Below are 21,082 nucleotides of genomic sequence, written 5' to 3' on the forward strand. Positions count from 1 at the left end.
TCTTTTATTAGACTGGCTAACTGTGTTGGCTAGAATGAAAAATTATGAATTACAAAACCACTGGCTTTAGGACAAAAAGTGGCCCTCTGGGATCAGAAGACATCACAATATGTATGAAGACAATATAGAACTGCTTCTGTGTTCTGTGGAACACTTTGGGAAAAGAGATTTTTTTCAAAGGATTTTTCAAGGCTCTTCCCGTGGGTATAATGGGGTATCCTCCAATTAACTGCTGTGGAATCAATTAAGTTATTGCTCAATTCATCTGGGGAATTCCAAACAGAACTGGCAAATGTTGGAGATAAAGCACTGAGCAGATGGACTGCTGATGGCTCTGAGATGCCAAACATTTTCCTGCTCATTACCAAGAGAAGACCATCAGCCTTCTGGGACAGACACCCCACCCCTCCTGCTTGGATTTATGCAGAACCACGAGGATGTCTCTGCACAAGAGGCCCCACACCCCAGTGGGCACCGACACAGAGCAGCCCCTGCCACAGTGCCCTCGGCCCTTCTGAGCCTCCTGGCTCCCGAGACACACACGCTGACTGGTCAGCACGGCTGTGCCAGCTGGTCACAGAAACAACACATAACCAGCTGGACCCCAAAACCTCCAGCCATTCTGGTTATTTTTCAGCTCCCCTATGGCTCTCCTCAACCACAGTGAAAATGCTGATCCATGCTCTGGCCTGCCAGACTAAGCTCACCAAAATCCTGGGCAGAACTGGAGAAGCAATTGAACTCCAGGTTGCTTTCCTACACCTGAATCATTCAGTTTGCCAACTGTTAGTGACAATTTGAGTGGCACTGCTGGCAAGTGTCAGGTCCTAGGCTATCTTCTGCATCCCTCATCCCTGCTGCACACAGAGGTGACCCTGCACCCACCACAGCAGGGACTGGTTCTCTTACTCTGAGGTAGCTGTACATGCAGATGGACATCCAGTTGGTGAGCATCTTCTCCACCACAGATTCTGTCCTCCTCAGCATAAGCTTGGGGTTTTTGGAAGCTGAAGCATCTATTAGATCCACCAAGAGGTCCTTCATGATGCTGGTGTAATACTCCAGTTTCCCATGCAATGCAATAGTAAGCAGGGAGGCCAGGTTACACCTGAAACACAGAATGATACAGGACTCAAGCCCCAGTCCAACGAGACTGAACTGCTGACTGGCACTAAAATACCCAACACACAAAGGCAGTTTTCATGAGCCTCCTTAATGGTGTTAGTAGTTCCAACCCTCATTCAGTAATGCAAGGCCTTGGGTCAGCTTGCACACTCTTACTGGTAAGCCAAATGAGTGAGTGCTCTTCAGGGTTTATGGCCATCCATCTTTAACAGAAATGTGTAGGCAAGTGTGACTCAACCATCCACTGAAACACAGAGACCCAGACCCTGCTGGATTGCTTTGGGTTAGGAATAAATTAGTCTCCTCCAGCTGCCAAGTCTTTGGTTCTGAAGCTTATACCTGTCTCTGACAGCAAAGTCCTTCTGTTGCTCAAGAGCATGGACAAATACGATAAGAAAGTGCTTGTTGTTGAGTAAGGTGGAGAACAGAGAAATTCCTTCTTCCATGTTGGGTCTGCAGTTCTCAGGGATCTGAAGAAAAATTTAGAAAGCAGACTAAGAAAACCCTGCTTGTTGTTTTCCTCCACATTTTATCCCTCCTGATGGCGGGGATGCCCCTACTGAGCACAGACATACTAAGCAGAAGAGCCCCTCCTCCCTCTACCTGACACAGCCAGCAGCTTTGCTGGCAAGGAGCCCCAGCTAGGGCAGTGGCAGTGGCCATTCCATTCTGTCCCGCACTCCTGAGGATACCAGGAGCACTGTGGCCAGTTTGGGGCTCCCCACTATGAGACAGATGGAGCAAGTGCAGCTGAGGGCTAACAAAACAATTAGTGGGTGTACAAGGAGAGGCGAAGAGGGCTGGGTTTGGCCAGCTTTCAGAAGCTCTACAGGGAGACCTTACTGCAGCCTCAGGGTTACAGAGCCAGGGAGGATTCCAGGCCAATGCTTCATCATGCAAAAGCATATTCACAGATCTGCCTTCTTCAGCCGGCCAAAGCTGATCCAGTGCTGGTCTGTGTTAATGGCTAGCAACACCCAAAAGTGTTTGTTCTGTCAGTGGGTTACTCACCTTCCACTCCCCCACCAGGAGTGGGTGTGTTTCCTGGACCTGGGAGCCCACCTGTGAGCTGAGCTGCTGGGATGGCAGGATGTAGCACTCCTCGTAGAGAGAGGAACACTGGAACCAAGCACAGTGTTAGGGGAGGGCACCTGTGTGCTGTGCACCTCAGGGGAATAAGATGGGGAGGCAGGTCACTGGGACTAAAGCCACCCATTCCAAAGACATGCACGGGGCTATGTTTCAAGGCTTATGTAGCCTTGAAACACTTTGCAAGAGCCTCCTGAATGAGCAAACACCACAAGGATGGGGGGAGGCAGACGTCTGCTCAGACACAGGGCTGTGAGGGCAGGGAGACTGCAAATAGAGTAATGTGACAGCTAGAAAACTCCCAGAAGAGAAAGCTTTACAGAAGACTATATCAAAATAGAGGAGTTCTGGGTGTTTCAACATATGTAACTTTTAAAACAGATGGCGAAAATGTTTAAATCTCTAGCATTCATATACCAGCCTGAATCTTAAAGCCTCCAGTGTGCAGGGATATGGAGACTGGGTAACTGAAAAACCTGAGTAATAGCTACTAATGAAACACTCTGCAGTCATAAATCATCGTCTCAGTCCTCAGCACTGACACACAACTGCCTCGAGGGTGAAATACAGCCGCAGTGAAGGGCGCACAGCCACACAGCGGAGCAGCCGGCGACGGGAATGACGGCACCAGCACGGCTGCTGCAGCTTTGGTAAAGGACTCCGGGCAGGCAGACTGGGACTGGCTGCCCAAGGGACATCTTACTGGGAGCACCACGCACCCAGCCTTGGACAGGGAGGAAGGGAGAGACAGAGACAGCCAAAGAATTCCTGAGGACTGGCTGAACTGCTGGGAATGCTTGGGGGAACCCTGCATGGGACTAAAAGCCCCTCTCCTGATTGCCAATTCACCCTTGAGCCACCCTTCAGCCTCTTCTGAATGGAGTGGGGTGACACTGGAGCCCTTGAGGAGGAGACCCCAGCACTCTGCTTGTGTGAGAGCTCTTTCAGAGGAGGTGTGCAATGGCCCCAAAGAGGCAAGCCAGAGCAACTCCTGGAACAGTTGCCGCCAGCTTCTGTCATGTGCAAGCAAGCCCAATCTTGTATGACACCCTAGGAGGTGCGGCTCCACTTTTGATGATAATTAAGGCTGAAATATGTGACAAGTAAATACATAACAGTGGAATGATTTTGTGACACTCTAAAAGCCCTTTAGCAGAGCCCTAAACTGGGTGGGACATATCTGGGAGCAATGAGGTGCCCGTGACACGTGCTGTCTCCTTACTTTGGGGAAGAATGTCCTGGTGACAAAGTGCTTGTATTCCAGGAAGGGGATCCCCTGGCTGCGGTTTAGCTCCTTGGTCAGGTCTGTCATGTCTGTCTGCAGCTCTGCAAAACCTTATACAAAGAGACCCACAGATGGTGAGAGCCCAGTCCTCCACCAGCTGAGAGAGGCTGGCACTGGAAAGCACAGTACATCTCATCTCTGTCCCCTCACGCCATCCCTTACGGGGGCTGAAGGCATGTTTTCTCTGAGCAGCACATTCCCATCGGGTTTAACCATCAGACTGCATATTTTGCCCCAGCTTGACAGAACATTCTCTGCCCCAGCAGCCCCAGTGCCCTCAGGAGAGGACGTCAGCCGATGTGGTGGGATCATGGACTGTGGGGTGGGGGGTGCCAACACCTGGAATGCTTCTCCCATTGCTTTATGACGAGCATGCTGCAGTTTCTGTTGCACCCAAGAGGAAAGCACACTGAAGGTTAGCATGACCTTCAAGTAACCCTCTGGCACAGCCAAGGGCCATTAACCCCAGGTAGAGAAGCTGGTGGCACTGGAGATCAGTGGCTTGCCCAAGCCAGGCAGCAGGACAGTGACATGGCCACACTTCCCAGCCACTCAGCCTCATTCCCAAACCCTGTCAAAACTCACAGGCAATCACAGAAATTCTCCTACAAATAGTTCTATAAACTTCTGCACAGCACAAGGTGCTTCAAGCCTGCTAACCCAACATCCTGCTCCTAGCCATGGCTCCTTGGCACCCAGACAGGGACTTACCTTTGCGGATTTCCTCCCGGATCTGTGACTCCATCTCCTCCATCTGGAGCAGGGTTTTCTGCCAGTAGCGCTCAGCTCTGCGGCTCTTTGTGCAGAATACAAAGAGAGCTGGAAGAGAGGAAGAGAACAAGCCTTTTCGACCCAGGCTTGGGAGCAGCTGCAGCTGGGATCAGAGCAGTTCTCTCTGACACAAGTGCAGAAAGCTAAACTCAGAGCTGGTTTCACACCTACCACCAGACTGGTCAGGCAGTTGTCGATTGTCTGTAAATAAGTAGTACCAGCTGGAATTTAATGATTGTGCTGTAACTGTCATCTTCAATTTAGGTCTGGGCTGTCTGTATTCATCTTAACTCTATATTAATGTGTTCCAGCTGATTAATGAATACAGAATTGAGGACGTTTACCACCTGTATTACAGTGTTCATATCTGACAGTCTTCCCATGCCTCCAGAAATATGTTTCTAATGATGGGTGATGCATCTAGTAAATGGGGTGCATTAGAGCCTTTATTAAAAATAAATAAAATCTTTACTCTAAAGCTCTCATTTGCTGTGAACTGGCAGATTTCTTGCTCCACAGTCATTCTGGGCATGTGATGAGCAGGGACCCTAGCCCAAGGACAAAGGTGTGCAGCATGGCTTCCAGCCAGCTACATACACTGTTTCAGATCTGCAGCTAAGGATGCTGGCTCTGCTCTTCCTACTCAGTCAGGCACCTGTCACTGCTTGTTCCTGATGACAGGATCTGTGCCTAAGGGCGCCTTTAGAATGGTCTGGGACAATCATGCCTGTGACCAAAAGAAGTTTCTCACATCCTTCTTTATTTTGTATTAGAGTAATTATTAAGTATTTGGGGAATAAGTTTATAAATATCACGGGTTCAATGAACAGAGTTGAGCTGTGGATTCAGCCAGGAAAAGCTCTGTGCTGCAGGGAGCTGTGGTCCTGGTACTAGCGGTGTGCCATACCTGCTGCACCCAGACTAGCTTCAGGTACTGCACAACTGCAGCACTCAGAGTTCATGCCTCCACATGCAGAGAGAAAAGCCTTGCCACAGCCTGGAAAGATGCTGTTCTTTCCCTTACCTACAACAGAGAGCACCAGCAGGATGCTGCAGATAACGATGGAGACAATGATCGCAGTCTCTCCTCCCCCAAGGTGCAGCATGGCAATTGTGTAGTTGAACTTTCCAACTTGGATCTGAGGAAGGAGAAGGAGGCAGGAGAAGCAGGAGCTGAGCAGCAGGTTGCCAAAGGGCTGGGAGCAGGGAGGACACAGGGCAGCCCTCAGCAGACCCTCACCCGACGGCTCGGTGAGCGAGCTGGCACAGCTCCCAGGCTCGGAGGGAGGGAGGCTGGGCTGTGCCGGTCACTGCCAGAGCCCGGGCACTCTGTGCCTCCAGGGAGCCCAATTCCCTTCCTGTGCTCTGGGGAATGCCAGGACCACACCCAGCAGGCTCTGGTGCTGCACTGGTGCCCATCCCAGTGCCAGCACAGGGCTCTGGTGGCAGAACTGCCAGCCCCATGGCCCCACTGCATCTGCCCCAGAAGAGGCAGCCCTTTCCTAGAGAGCCCATGGTACTGCACAAGGCCGCCTGTGCTGCTCTTACTAGAAAATCACTTCCACTAATCAGCTTCTTTATGGCTCTGAACAGCCTTTGGAGCCCTGCTGCATTCGCTCTTCTCCTTCAAAATCAGAACAGCTCCCACCCAGAAGAAGTAGGGTTAAGAAACTTTAAAGTCCTCGAAATACAAATAAACTAAGGGAATAAAAATAAATGAGACCATAGACGAGTAATGATCTTGTGCCTAAAGCAGTGAAAGGGGTGTCAGAAGCTGCTGGCTCTGCTCCCAGCCCATACTTCTTGTGACAACAAGCACAAACCACTAGAGCTCAGTCCTTGGGTCTCCTGATCTCCAGAAGAGAAGAGGCCAGCACACATCACAGGCTGGCAAGTTACTGGGTGCCGTTCACAAACAGCTCTTTGGGCCCTTGGGATGAAAGGATTCCACAGTATCATCTGATAAGAAAAACTCATGACCACACAAGGCTTTCACTTCTGGAAATGTGAGTTTCACTTCTCACAAGGAACAAGAAGCGAGAGAAACTTGAGAAAAAAATCCTTGAAATTACGTAGGGAAGAGCTCCAATAATCTTACGATTTTGATTAATCATTTGATTAATCATTTGATTAATCAAAATTAATCTTGATTTCCTGTGTCATGGAACACCTCTGGGAAAGGTGCCCACTGGGGTGAAATTCCAGCAGCTATGCCACTGGACCAAGGCCATCCCACAAGCAGGATCTTCCCACCACCTCCACCACCAGACACACAGCTCCATCCTGAGGGAAATCCAGCCCTAGCTCTAGGAGCACTGGTGAGGGCATGGCTGCTGCCAGTGGAAGGCTCCAGACATGGAGAGCTTCGGTCTCTACCCTGGCTCGTTGTCCAAGAGCCATGGTGCTGGACAGGGACAGGAGCCACAGCACTGCAAGAGCACCTGGGCAGGTTTACTCAGCAGCCTCACAGCCACATGCCCAGACTCAGGATCTCCACTTTCTCCCTCCGAAATGTTGCAATGAGGCAGCTCCTTTATGTGTTTTGAGTCTTTTTTCCCTCATCAGCTCAGCCTTTTGCATTTTTCAGAGAAAAAAATCCCTCAGCTGCTGTTTAATTCAATGTTTAAACTGCTTGGTCATAAACAAAGACAGGCCTGAATGTCTTGACAAGTCTCTCTTATGTAGCTGGACAGCCCTACTCAACACTGAGTGTGACCCAGGCAAGGCCCTGCACCAAAGCCATTTCTCATGTGTGATAAAGCAGCAGCCACTCGTGGAATGGCTGGCAGGCAAGGACCCCAGCCACGCCTGTAGGTTTAGTAGGGGTGCACAGGTATGAATATAAGCAGATTAATTATCTGCACTTTCATTGCTAGTGCACTCTGAACACCCCTGTGATATTTAGGGCTGGGTATCACTCTCCTGCTTCCTGGGGACTTGCCATGATTGGTTAATGTCACACCAAGACTAGCAAACTCAAAAATTCCTTTTCTTCCACAAAGGGATTCCCCTGTTTCTCAGTTCTTACAAAAAAAATAAAAAATTACCCTGTTTAAAATTCCTGTTAAGATGACTCAAGAAATTCTGTTACTTCTGCATTTCCATGTTTCCAGTTTGCAACAGAATTTCATACACCTCAGATTGCTGCCAGTAAACTGGGCAATCCTGTCAGTGAATTGGTAGTGCATTGTGCCTTTCTCCTGGGCAGCCCAGGTCCTGAGCTCGCAGCTCCCTCCAGCTCTCCCTGCCCTCCCTGCCCATGCCTCAGGCTCCCATTCATCCCCTGCCAACACAGGACTGCGAGAGGGTGGCGGGGTGTCCCACGGAGGTGGAGGCATTTTCCCTCCAGATACAAGGAGCCACAGTCACATCCCTGCATGACCATGGGCTGTGTATGACGTGAGGGAAACTGAGGCAAGCACAGCAGTTCAGTCCAGCCCTCTGGAAAACAGGACAGGAACAAAGTGTGGTGCATTTGGAGACACAAAAAGAAACGGCAGCCCTGAACACTGAACTCTGCAGCGAGGAAGCAGCAGGCTTTGGAAGCCCTCAGTGCTGCTCTGACCCTCCCGGTCATGCTGCAGGGACCCAGCAGGGACAGCTTGGGGAAGGCTGGGCTCTCATGGCCACTCTAGCCCTTCTGCTGGTGGGAGCAGAGCCGGTGGCTTAAAGCTGTAAGGAAATCCCCAAACATATCTCATGAGGAGCAGGAAATCAGTGCAGGTGACAAAACCTCTCATGCCCAAGACCTCAGTGTGCCTTCCAGAGCTGACCAGCCTCCCCTGGGGCACAGCGCTGGAGCTCCACGGGCAGCTGCCAGTGCCACGGCTTGGAGCAGCCCTCAGCCCGGCCCCTGCATCCTGCTGACCACTGCCCTGCGACAGCACAGCGTGCTTTGGCCACTCTTCCTCTGTGCAGCCTCCTGCAGGGTCAGCAGTGGGTGAGCCTGGGCTGGGCAGGCGCTGCACGAGTGGGGTGTGCAGCAGGACCTGTGTGCCCGCACAGCTCCACACTCAGCACAGCTCCGCACTCAGCACAGCTCACACTCAGCACAGCTCACACTCAGCACAGCTCACACTCAGCACAGCTCCACACTCAGCACAGCTCCGCACTCAGCACAGCTCACACTCAGCACAGCTCACACTCAGCACAGCTCACACTCAGCACAGCTCCGCACTCAGCACAGCTCTGCACTCACTGGGACCCCTGTGCCTGCACAGCTCCACACTCAGCACAGCTCCGCACTCAGCACAGCTCACACTCAGCACAGCTCACACTCAGCACAGCTCTGCACTCACTGGGACCCCTGTGCCTGCACAGCTCCGCACTCAGCACAGCTCACACTCAGCACAGCTCTGCACTCACTGGGACCCCTGTGCCCGCACAGCTCCGCACTCACCGTCACCGGCAGCTGCCTCTCCGAGGAGCTCAGCGACTCATTGATGGAGCAGTGGATGACTTTGTCTGAAACAATCTGGATCTCACACGAGATCAGGCCGATTTTCACCTGGTATTCATTGCTTTCCAGGCCCAGGCTGTCAGGCTCTTTCTAAAGGCAGAAAAAAAATCAGGATGTCAGGCTGCAGCATAGCAGTTGGAATTGCAATCGATCTTTCTGCTTTACTTTCCATATTCCCTGCTGTTTTGCAGACCTGGGAAGACTCTCCCTCACCAAGGACATTTTTCCAGGACTCCACAGGAAAGCCAAAACCAGGCCATTCCCCATTTTCCTGTTTCCCATTCTTCACTCAGCATGGGGCATAGGATGAACAAGCCCTTCATGGAACCTGGAAAAATCTGCTTTTGATCGGACCTGCTGTGCATGGAAGATAAGGATGTAAGCACCCATCTGGGAGTGGGGAAGGATATACAACGGAGGGGACAGCCAGGAGATGCGCCTGCAAAGCCTGAGAAAGGGGGAGCACATTTCTGGAGCATGCTTCAAACCATTAGGATATCCTGCAGCAAACAATGGCCTTTGAATTACTAGTGCTCATTGTCTAGGCCAATCAGCTTCTGCACCCCAACTTCCTTGTGAGCTGAGCTGAATTCAGTAGCCGAAAGAGAAGAATGAATGATCTCTTTCTGCAGGAATAAACACCTATTGTCAGGCCCTTCTGCAGCACCTGCCTGGTTTCAGGCCAGGGCATTCTAGTTATTTTCCACATGTCCAATATTTCATTTAACCCCTTGCTACAGCACCCTCCCCAGGCAGCTCTCTGGCATCATGTATCAGAAGGTATCCCCACACCAGGCTGCATCTCCTGGGGCAGAGAGATGCAGAAGCTGCAGGCTGAGCCAAAATCACCTGCTCCTGCCTCCCCAGTTCCACCCACCCCCTTCTCTGTGCTGTGGACAGTCCCTGTGCTGGTACTTGGGACTGAGGAGCTGCCCAGGGTGGAGATGGCAGCACCCAGAGAGAAGCAGAGCTGTAACCACCACCCTCTTACATGTATGACCAGAGTTAAGGGCTCGCCAGGATGGTGCTTGATCCACTTCTCCTTCTTGGCTGTGGAGAACTGGGGGTCAGCGTAGTAGCCCAGGCTGAACTTGCTGATGTGCGAGGCCTCCTCAGAGTACATCTCCTCGTCCAGGGCCGAGCGCTCGTCAGAGTAGAGGCGCCCGTTGAGGTAGAAATCCACAGGGGCTGGCTTGCTCCCCGCAGTGAGGTTGGAGGCAGCTGGAGAGGGGCAGGTGATGGCCGTGTCAGTGTGCACCTTACAGCGCTGAAAGCAGGAGTGTGAGCAGGTCAGAGCCCCGCACCACGAGCGCTCCAGCCCATCCTGAGGCTGAGGCCCCAGCTGCACAGCTTCTGGCAGCAGGCACGCAGCCCTGCTGCAGCACCGGGCTGTGCCTGGCCAGGACACCCACCGTGTGCTCTCTGCCGATGCCACGGACAGCCATGGACACGTTCTGCACCAGCCCAAAACCTCTTCCTTCCAGGGTGATGATCCTGCCCCCGCTTTGAGAAGGGAAGAAAGAGAGGGTGACTGCAGAGGACAGTGTAGCAGTGGGATGTGAGGGCTGCATCTTCCTCCTGTCATTTTCTCAGAGGTGTTTCCAAGCCTCCTGAGCAGAAAATGTGACCCAACAGCCAAAGTCTTCTTCCTACTTACAGCAGAAGTAGGAAGCTACCTACACAGCTACCACAATATCATGGAAGAAAGGAAGGAAGGAAGGAAGGAGGAGTAGATGTTCTGGTGGAAAGTGGGGAGCCTCTTCCAGCATCAGTGAGCTGTTCCCCTTACTCCCACTGTCCAGAAGAGCAGCCTCTGCATGCCAGGGTATGCAGCAAGCATCCTGGCCACTGGTCATGTAAGTGACCTGTGAAGTGATGGCCAGGACACATCCCCTGCCCTTGCCCCTGCCCCTGCCCTGCCCTGCAGCAACCCACACAGATCTGTGAGACTTGGAGAGGGAAACGTCCCTCATTCTGCATCTTCCAGGAGCTTGTGATTTAGATCAAAATGTGAAAATCGCTGTGTTTTGAATCTGCTTGGGGGGAATGCAACACATGGGCTTCTCACTGTGCAGTCAACTAACAAGAATAATGAGCAGCCCCAATGTGCACAAGGCAGAGCAGCAGCTGGAGAATCATCACCACTCATCTGCACCCTAGATCAACCTTCCCTGTATCACATTTGACGTGTTTGGAGTATTTGCCAGGGAACAGGCAACTCGCAAGTCCTGTTATCTGAAGAGCACTCCAGGCACAGTGACTTTGGGCACGAGGCCCCAGGGTTCTCTGAAGCCTGGGGATATCACTAGGAAGTTATGATCCAAGTTTCTCACTAGCCTGTCATATCTACAGACTAATGTACAACTTTTGCATTGGTTTAAGTTTCGATTATATGGATTATTTTATCCATATCCAGCTAAATTTTTACACAAGTTACTAGCACCTCATGCTCTGAAATTTGGGAACGGCTCTAAGTGCCAGGGAAGCAGACTAAGGTGACTGAGAAATACCCCAGTGGTTTCCTTTGTGACTACAGAAAGGACATTCTTCCCTTGTCTCTTTTTAGACACTGCTCTCGCCACTCAGCAGTTGGAAGCCTGCGAGGGGCTGTGCCTGGCTGAGTCAAGGCTCTGCCTTTCCCCTAACATTCCCGTAGCCTGCAGCCTTGGCATTGTGCTGGGAACAGAGAGGCAGCTTTGTTCCAAGAGGGTCAGGCCACCAGAGCCTGCTCATGCTCGGCCCTGAGCGTGCTGCTTCAGCGATGTCCTGCAGCACAGCTGCTGGCCTCCCAGATTTCCTAGTCAGCCCTGGGGTTTTCAGGCTCCACAGGTGAAGAGGGTGGTATTTCACCACTGTATTCAAAGGAACAGAAGTCTGAGAACTCCACGGAGATGTGAAACTAAAAGCAACACACTTTAAAAATTAAATACTGTGACCTCGGGGAAGGTTGAAATCCAAAATTACAAATCTCATCCTCCAGCAGTTTTACTGCCAAGAAAAGTCCTCAGGGTCTCATAGAGCCCCCACCTGGGCCTCCCCAACGCACTCACCAGGTGTGCACAATATAGTTATCAAGGCTGACATTTTTCCACTCAAAAATGCATCAAAACAAGCTATGGACAGTCCTGGTGTATGAGACCTCTTCTACTCCTGTGCTGGGGTTATCCTGGAGCATCCCAAGAGCAAGATAAGGCACCCTCTACACCCATCCAGCCCAGGGCTGAGAAGCCCCTCTCTCCTGGCAGGACCCTCTCCCCACCCTCTCCCACCTGGAGCTGACCCGCTCTTTCACGGGCTGTCTCAGCTAGGCAGGATCTCACCTGATCTGGCTCTTTTTGGGGTTGATGTCTGATATAACTGGGTTCTTCTCATACTTGAAAGTGATGTTGTGGCTGGCACAAGACTTGTTCTCGAACTGCACGCAGACTGGCACAGCTGTGGTGAGCTCCACGGCGGGCATGGTGCAGGTGATGGTGCTGTCGGTGCGGCTGCGTGAGGACAGGCAGGGTGAGCTGCAGGGAGCCACGGGCTGGAGTCTGGCCTGAGCAGCCCTGGCAGGCGGGTGGCAGCCACAGATGACACGGAGCTCCCAGCCACATGCCGGCCAGCTGCTCCTCCAGGCCCGCTGGCGGGCAGCTCAGCTGGCAGCAGCCGGCGCTGGGCCCGTCCCCAGCACACGGAGGGGAAGGGCAGGCAGGGGGATGCCATGCCAGCATGTCGTGGTGCCCCCCATCAAAACCCTCACTCTGCCTGACTTCTTGGGGGACAACACCAACCTTCCTAATGCTTTGGCTCTCGTCACTACTCCAGTGCCAGCCCCCAGCCCTGCTCCCACCTGAGTTCCGTGCACTGCTTGGAGGAGTTGATGAGGACACGGAGCTCTGAGCCAACATCCAGCCTGCTGCCTCTGATGGTCACTCTTGTTCCTCCTGCCTTTGGGCCATTCTGAGGAGCTATGGACTGCACCACGGGAAGCTAAAAACAAAGGGGAAATCTGTTTTCTAGCCTGGTAAATCTGCAGCTAGATATTCCACACTGTACATGGGAATTGATTCAGAACTTTGAGTAAGTGTCCAGCACTGTGAGGCTCAAACAGCAGCACAGCAGAAGCTTTTGCTGGCAATGTTTCAGAAAAAGAGAAGTTATACAAACGCTAAGGAGTAAGAGCATATAAAACCTCTGTGACTCTCAGTGGTCCCTAAATACTGTCTGTAAATGAAACATGGGGCCAAACAGGAGCCCAGAATCCCACCATTCCCTTCAGATTTCCAGCAGGAGGTCCAGAGCCAGCAACAGCACAAGGCCCATCAATAAAAGGAAATTTCTCACTCATTACCACCCTCACCATCTCAGCCCTTCCAGATCCATGTCCTCCAAAATGCAAGGATAATGTTAAAGCCCCACTGGAGGATGGCCTTGAGATCAGTAAAATGGCCACCTGGGTTTAGATAACTGAATATCAGACCCCTGCTAAGGAAGCTTGAAATCTGCATCTCTTCAGACAACAGGAACTGAGGAGGAAGTTACTTTGCCTCTTGCCATTTGCAGCTTAAATTAGCATGTATGTTATCTGTGTTTGCAGCCCCTGGAAATCTTCCTGAGATTCATGAGCTGGAGGCTTTGATAACTCAGGTGGTGCTGAGCCCACTTGTCTGCTCACAGGCACCCCAGGAGAGGCTGCTGGCAGCATCCCTGCTCCATTCGAGCAGGACAGCCAGGGCAGAGCAAATCATGATCTCCAGAGCCTTCCATAGGGCACTGGTGACTCCCTCTCAGACAGACCCACGGGGGCTGGCCCTGCTCACCCCCAGCCCATCCCTCGCTCGTGCAGAGCAGACCCTCACAGGCGGGCAGTGGGGTGCAGGCTGAGCCTGCTGTTAATGCCTTGCCCGGCAGTCTCTGCCACACAAACCCTTGCATTAACATCTACCCTGGCCCTTGTCCTGCACTCAGATGGCTTCAGTCCTCTACTGCCGTTTCCACTGTCAGTCTGATCGTCACCTATTTCCACTGGATCTGTTTTGCTAACTTCTATTTCTCTGTCTGCAGGCAGCTGTCTCCTGGCCTTGGCCCTTAACCCACATATTCATAAGTGCAGCTACAGCATCAGCAGAGGGGATTATTCCTGTTCCCCAAAGCCCTTCCCCTTAGCCAGAGCCAGGGGCTGCTGCTCTTGGTGCACTGCCAGCACCAATCACCTCCATTGCAGCTTTGGCAAATCCAGCTCATCCATAGCCTGCTGTAATGTCCTGAAGAAACCTCTCCCTCCTCCTCAGCACAATTACAGCTGAATTTTTCTCTTCTAGCATGTTTAATAGGGACTTTGAGAGATGTAGCACACAAACAATATCTGGTATTTCATGAAGTGCCATCTTTGGGAGGGCAGTTCTGAAAGGCTTTTAAATTTTTCCACGTAAATTGTACCAGTGCTCAAGCTCAGGTCTCACCAAGACCAGCCTTTTCATTACACAATGACATGGGGTTGGCTTCAGTCTAATCCCTACACATTACTTCATGCAAAAACAAATACAATCTCTGCAGCAAAAAATCAGTTCTAAACAATGTGAGTTTATGGAATGTAACTTACACAGCACAAAGGGGCTTCACAAGTCTCAAAAAATTTCACTGGTTGCAACAACACTTCAGCAAAAGAGGCAGAAGAAAATGGAGTTCCTTTTTCTAGCAGGAGAATTGTCAATAGAGCTGGGATGAGACAGACCCCTGCAGGAGCTGAGTCTGGGAGCGTGGCTGTGCTGCCAGCATCCTGCTGAGGTCCTGCCACACCCCACACAGGTAACCACAGGTGAGGTGACACCTCAGCAGCTCCTTAAGGACCCCAACATGTAGTTGTAGATCCTGTTTCTCAGCCAGCTGGGGAAGGTGTGGGGAGCTGCACACCCACTTTAAGGGGCACAGGAATCACCAAAGGAACACTCAGGAGACAGCCACTCACCACGTAGGAGTACCGTTCCCTGGACCTCCCTTCCCGGCTCACATTAACCGTGACCACATCCGAAAACGCCTCCGGAGCCTCTCCGGTCTGGCACACGACTCTGTGGATGGATGAGGTAGGTGGCAGCAGTGCCAGGGGCGAGGGGCAGCAGCAGCCGGGCTCTGCTGGGACAGGCATGGGCCGGGGACATGCAGGGGTCAGGGTCCCTCCGCCGCAGCTCCCCACTCACGTCTCGGAGACGACGTATCTGTCGGGCAGCGGGGCGCAGAGCACGCCACCCACGCGGACGGCGCCCAGGATGTCGCTGAAGCGGCGGCCCAGGTTCCTCCCGCGGACGGTGAGCAGCGTGCCCCCCTCCAGAGGCCCGCGCAGCGGCTCGATCTGCAGCACCAAGGGGCAGGTCATAAAGTCAGAGCATCACAGGACCCCACAACAGTTTGGGTTGGAAGAGACCTCAAAGATCATCTATGATTCATGCCATTGGCAGGGACACCTCCCACTAGACCAGGTCAGGGAGAACCAGGAGCTTCTGCCCTTCATCCCTGAGCCCTGTGAAGCAGACAGAATCACTCCTCACACTCCTGCTTGCCCAACACCAGGATCTCCTTGCTCCGGCTCAGAAGAGAAACCATCACACTTCTCTGCTGTGTTGGGCAGTAGGGTTTAGGCAAGGACCACTTCAGCTGCAAACACATCTGGTAAGAAACATGCTTTTTTTCCACACACCAGTTCTGAACCCACTCCTACACCACCAGTTTCACCTGACAGCTTCTGCCCTCAGCGCTGTGAGGGGACAGAGTACTGGTCACAACGACATCCCAGCGCTGCAAGAGGACAGGGTACTGGCCATGATTGTGCAGCTGTTGTTTTTCCCTCTAACATGATGAAGACTGGATCCTGTCACTAGCAAGATGTCCTTGGCACCAGTGAACAATTCAGTGCTGGTCTTGACCCCACCCAGTGCTAGGGACAACGTGCAGATCCTTCCTCTGCTCCAGGCAGCACAGTGCAGCCAGTCCCAGCCCTTGGCACCACCCGCCACTTCACGCCACGCCACACTGCGAGCACCCTGCACGCAGCCTTCGGGTCTTACCTTGCGAATCTCAGGAGGTGGGCAGACTTCAGAGACCTGTGGAGGCTCGGTCTGCAGCCTGCAGCTGGAGCTGCTCTCACTCCAGAGGCAGCGGTGCCCCAGGTCCTCCCTGCCCAAGCACTGGGAGCAGTCAGCACTGCCAGTCGCACAGTTGTACACCTCCACTGAGCCACCAGAGACAAGAGACAATGAGTGCCAGGCCTGAGGCTCTCACAGCTTTGCTTAGCCTAAGGCAACCCAACACATATGGCCCCCCCACTCCCACCACCTGCCCGCTACATTAATCCAGTAAAATCTGAAATCCAGCGGAGGAGCAAAGCAGTCTGCACACACAGCGAGACGAGGCAGCACTTGGCTATCATCCTGCAGACTTCCCAGAAGGCCTGCACGCTTGTTCACACTACAATATAATTTAGCACATTCTTTTCCTTTTTCTCCCCCTTGAAAAACAAGCAACACCCAAACTTGGAACCTTTTGTCAATCAATGCTACATGTTTCCAACTCTCAGCATCCACATGGGAAGCTGCTTGGCAAAGTTGGCTCAAAGCAATCACATTGCTTCCACGCTGCAAAAAATGGGGTATTCTGTGCTTTGTACAGTGTTTACAGATCTTTCCTTCCCCCTGTGACCACAGACCCCTTTCAATGACTTCTTCTCCCTTCAGATCTGCTCAGCTCAACTTCCAAATGTTTTTCTTATATTGCCTTCACATCTCCATTAGCTGATGCCCTGGGTTACATTTCCTCTCCAGCCTCAAGACTTCTGCCACTGAAATGTGGGTATCCATGGAGGTAACAGTGAGAAATGCTCAGGAAACATGGCTTTCACACCCTTTTCCCCACAGGAGACTTTTCAGGAGCACATAAAACACAGAAACAGACACATTTGGCACTTTTGCTCATAGGAGCATCTTAAGGCACTTCCTGAGTAACTAATGAGTCCCTCAGCCTCAACGCTCTGCTGTGCTGTGCTAATGAAACTCCATCAGCACCAACACTCTGCCTGTGCCATGCTAACGAAACATCACTGGTTCTGAGGATCTCTCCTCCACAAAAAAAAGCTTATTCCATGTCATCTGCAGTCTCCCCAGGAGATTACACTGGGTAGCAGAGCTTGTATTCCTTCAATGGACTATCAAAACAGAGTGTACAATAAAAGCTAATAAACACTGAAATAATAAACAATAACATCAGTGATTTCATTAAAGACATTTTTTAAAAAAGATGTCCACATTTGTCTAGCAGATCTCTGATGCAAGGCAGTCTCTCTAATGTGACTCACACCAGCCTGAGCAAAGCGAGGAGGAGCCAGAGCAGCATAACAGTCCCGTGGGAACTCCAAATATTCTGGCCAATTCCAATGGATGCAAACATGGCCTATGTAAACGAGCTCCCTCTCCATGCAGGAGGAGGGGAATTCCACCACGCTTTTTCTGCTGTGTTTCCTGCTCCCAGCGCCACCCACACAGAGAACTGAGTCTTCTACACAGCCAAAACCCCATGTCCCAACCCCCTCCTCAGGGTTACCACTGCATTGCAAAATTATGCCCTCTTCTTCCAGCAGAGAAACCAGATCTCATGCCTGCCTATGCTGGTATCTCCAGGTATTTTCACTTTGCAAGATAATCCTCCTCCGTTCACAGGGGTTTATCATGGGGAAACCTTTCTGTCCTGGTCACTGGCTGTTGGTGCCCGTGTCTTCCTCCCTGTCACAGCCATCCTCCAAAGGAGAGCTCTCTTTGGGCTCTCGTCCTCCTCTGCACCTCAGATAAATCAGCCCCTTCTGCCACAGCTGCCGACACTGTTGAGAGGCAAAGGAGCTGGGAATGCTGCCTCCAGCCAGAGCCCTTGGCAAGGGCACTGCCAAACCTCTGGCCATGCTGTGCCAGCCCAGCTCCGTGGCTGACCCACTGGGCTCGTCCTGCCTGGCTACCGTGACTGAGTCTGACTCATTTCAGTCTGACTGCCTGCCTTCCTCACTTTGCTGATGTAGCAAGGGCTTTTTTGGGAATCCAGCCCTTCTTCGCAGAGACAGAGAACAGGCCAGGGTGAAATGTGCTTACACATTTTATTCCTTCTCAGCAGAGGAAGCAGAAAGAAGGACTCAATTTTCACGGCATGTGGAACCTTGATGCCATGCTCCTGTGAGTGCTGAGGGAAGAGCCCTGCCCCATCCCTTCTCTCTCCAGGAGGAATTCCTCTCTAGCCCACATCCCAGCTGTGACTGAGAGCACCAGGTGACCTGAGCCATGCACCTGAGCCATGCACTGCTGACAGGTGAGACCTGAGCTGCACTTCAGGGCAGGGCTTGGCTTTGGCTGGCTGTAACAGGGATGTGTGGGTGCCACTCTGGGCTCTGGGCTCACGTTCATGGACAGTGACTCTGGGTAAATACACTTTTTGCATGTACCCGAGAGAAGGAACTGCACTGTGCCCACTGGAGCCATGGTTTCTCCTGCAGCCATAAACTCTGCCCAGGTTTGAGTTGTTCAAGCCAACCAGATGAGATAAGCATAAAAATATTTTCAACTCAGACCTGTCATCATCTCCGGACTGTCGATAAATCTGTCTGGTTTGTCCTTCAGCTGGAGGTTCACTGGGAAGCGATGGCTTTTCTCCGATGTGTGAAGCTGCACACAAAAAACAAACATAACCTTATGAAATTTAGTAAAATAGGAGTTTTCATACACACACCCCCTGCCGCCATGGATTGACCTTTCTTGTGAGGCTTCTTTGACCACTGCTCCTCAATACACAAGGGTCTTATCCTTAGCAGAAGAAGTGGGACAGCTGTTTTGTTTTAATCATTTTGCTGAAGTCCCAGTAAACGGCACCAGGACATAGTGCCTATCGTGAGCAGAGCCCTGGGTTGCTGCTATTTTTAGCAGAAATGGACAGGGAAACGAGCAGCCTGGACTGTCTGCACATTCTCAGTGTGGGGCTATGATACGGTGACGTGATGGGAAAGTGCTCTTCCCCAGCTTCCACTCACAGTGTTCCTACTGGTTAACGCCCAAATGTTTGCTGCATTTTGCAGGTGCAGTTTGCCCTCCAACAACCACACACTGCTTTCCAGTGAGCATCACAACATTTTCTCAGGCCAATTCCTTGTTCAAAATAAAAGCTACAGAAGCAGCAATTCTGAAAAGTGGCCAAAATTTTGTCTGAACTAAACTCTTCCAATTTAGAAACGTAAACAAGCAGCTCTTTCCCAAGCCCCAGGGGAGTGGGGCCAAAGCCCCTGCAGATCCCCACGGGGCTGGGAACACAGCACCGGTGACATGTGTGTGCCCTGCCAGCATCAGCACACACAGAGAGCCCAGAGGGGTGAATGCAGGAGTGAGAGATGACCAGGAGAGAGTAAGTGGTGTCCCACTGCCAGGTGGGAGGCTGGGGGTAAGACCCTGCCTGCCCTCGGACCTGATCCTCAGCCTGGGGGAAGCAGGGCTGGCAGCCTCACCCCTTGACTCACCAGCACATGTACACACTCCACGGCAGAGGAGTTCACCCACCGGGCTTCAAATGTCCCGTCTGTCCCAAAATGGCACTCCAGAGCTGTCTCCTAGGAGAGGGCACACAAGGGCAGAATGCCTTTAACAACCATTTTGTGCAGTTCTCTGTCTGTCAGTCGGTCAGCAGGGTCCATGTCCCACCTTGATTCTGCCACTGGCACCTGAACTCTGCCCAAGTCAAACAGGAGATCAGTACCCAACACTAAAGGTGCAGACCGGGAGCTGTGCCTGGCCCACAGCACACACAGACCAGATGTGTCTGGCGGGGTCTTGCAACCCCAAGAGCTCCTCTGGGCTGAGGTGTGTAGAACTCCTGCTGCAGCACAGACTGGGAGCCAGTGTTGTCCCGGGCCACCTTGTCCAAACCAGCCCAAACCAGTTGGTGATTTGGGCTCAAAATTACCTTCCTCCTCCTCCTCCTCCCAACAACTACACTGAGAAAATCTCTAATTCAAACAAGGACCCAGCCAAGAACAGGTTCAAAGACAGACTTCTGTGCTGTTTTCCTGATAACGCAAGGATGATATCCTGCACCAAATTATTGCTGAGCCCACATCCTGCAGGAAAAAATCCTATCTCCAAGCAGTTGATGCTTCACCACCACTGAGGTCTAACTACCCTTTGAAAACCGGCAGATCTGATAAAAGACATGGAAGAAAGCACCAGGCTCCTGGCAGGCAGCCACTGCCTCAGCAAACACACAGGCAGAACCTTGCCCAGTGCATCACCTGCACCCAAGCAGCTCTGGCTCTGCAGCTGCCCATAGCCCTGGCCTCATGTCCCTGCCCCTGCAGTGCCCCTGCCACAGCAAAGGGCTGGGGCACATGCCTCTGAGGCTCCCAGCTTCAGCAGCACTCATGAGCTCCTCCAGAGAGGAAAGGAGAAGAAATCCTACCCAGCACCCTGGGACAATGAGCAGGAGGTGATGGAAGGAAGCCAGACTGCCAGAGCCTCTCCTGCTGCCCCTTTCCTGCTGACTCCATTTCCTGTGGGTTCCATGCACTATTGCTTCCTTCTCCGCCACCTCCAGCATCCAGACAGGAAGAAGGATTTCTCACCCTGTTTTGCTGATTTGCAGAGGTCACAGCCTCCTTCCTGAAGGCTGGAGCTGTGCAGGAAAAGGCCACCCCATCCAGGCATGAGGGTCTGCTCTGCCCCTGTGCTGAGGGCAAGGAGGTGTGGTGGGAGTGGTACCTCCATGGCCTCTAGCAGCCCCCTCCAGCATGCCAGAACAGCTCCACTGGCACTTTCAAAATTCTCCTCTCCTGAAGAACAAGAAGCCCCTTGGCTGCCCAGGATGCTGGAATCATCAGCAGGGGCAAGGCAAACCTGGCCCCATGAGCCCTGTTGATCTGAGCCAAAATTACTCAGGGCAGCTTTCTACAAACACCAGAGCTTACTCAAGCACTTTCCCAGTGCTCAGCCTCTTTGCCCCAAATTCCTTTGGTTCTTTCTGGCATGCAGCACATCTCCAAAGGCACCATTTGATGTGCACTCCTGCTTTGTGCTGTTAGAATTAACATGTCAGAAAATGTCACAAAAAATACTTTTTCACATCAAACAAGCTCTGCAGTGATGACCCAAAGGACATTTCCACACCAAATGAGCTCTGCTATGACAATCTGAAGCTAAACAATGCTTCTGTGCTGTACTCAAACACTGTGGCTCAGACAGGGCTCCCTGCCCACCACTCAGAGCTGTGTCCTTTATTCCTCAGCGCAGGCACTGGCGTCAGGCTGGATGTGGGGCTGGGAGAGCTGACACCTGCACGCTCTGCAAACACCACAAGGGAAC

General features: G+C 52.2%; 1 protein-coding gene across 1 annotated transcript in view; it reads right to left on the reverse strand.

Moving 5' to 3' along the window:
* PLXND1 (plexin D1) overlaps positions 1–21,082 on the reverse strand; it is a 69,087-nt gene that overhangs the window by 18,648 nt on the left and 29,357 nt on the right. Inside the window, exons 10-25 of the mRNA XM_077786200.1 lie at positions 19,249–19,338; positions 18,313–18,406; positions 15,776–15,939; positions 14,912–15,063; positions 14,683–14,782; positions 12,565–12,704; positions 12,050–12,217; positions 10,142–10,232; positions 9,721–9,996; positions 8,670–8,819; positions 5,295–5,409; positions 4,211–4,318; positions 3,437–3,549; positions 2,137–2,244; positions 1,465–1,595; positions 910–1,108 (exon numbers count right to left, since the gene is read on the reverse strand). Of these exons, the coding sequence (XP_077642326.1) occupies positions 910–1,108; positions 1,465–1,595; positions 2,137–2,244; positions 3,437–3,549; positions 4,211–4,318; positions 5,295–5,409; positions 8,670–8,819; positions 9,721–9,996; positions 10,142–10,232; positions 12,050–12,217; positions 12,565–12,704; positions 14,683–14,782; positions 14,912–15,063; positions 15,776–15,939; positions 18,313–18,406; positions 19,249–19,338 (2,199 nt within the window). The remainder of the gene's footprint in view (positions 1–909; positions 1,109–1,464; positions 1,596–2,136; positions 2,245–3,436; positions 3,550–4,210; positions 4,319–5,294; positions 5,410–8,669; positions 8,820–9,720; positions 9,997–10,141; positions 10,233–12,049; positions 12,218–12,564; positions 12,705–14,682; positions 14,783–14,911; positions 15,064–15,775; positions 15,940–18,312; positions 18,407–19,248; positions 19,339–21,082) is intronic.

This window comes from Lonchura striata, chromosome 12, assembly GCF_046129695.1.
Source record: "Lonchura striata isolate bLonStr1 chromosome 12, bLonStr1.mat, whole genome shotgun sequence".
Lineage (NCBI taxonomy): Eukaryota > Metazoa > Chordata > Aves > Passeriformes > Estrildidae > Lonchura > Lonchura striata.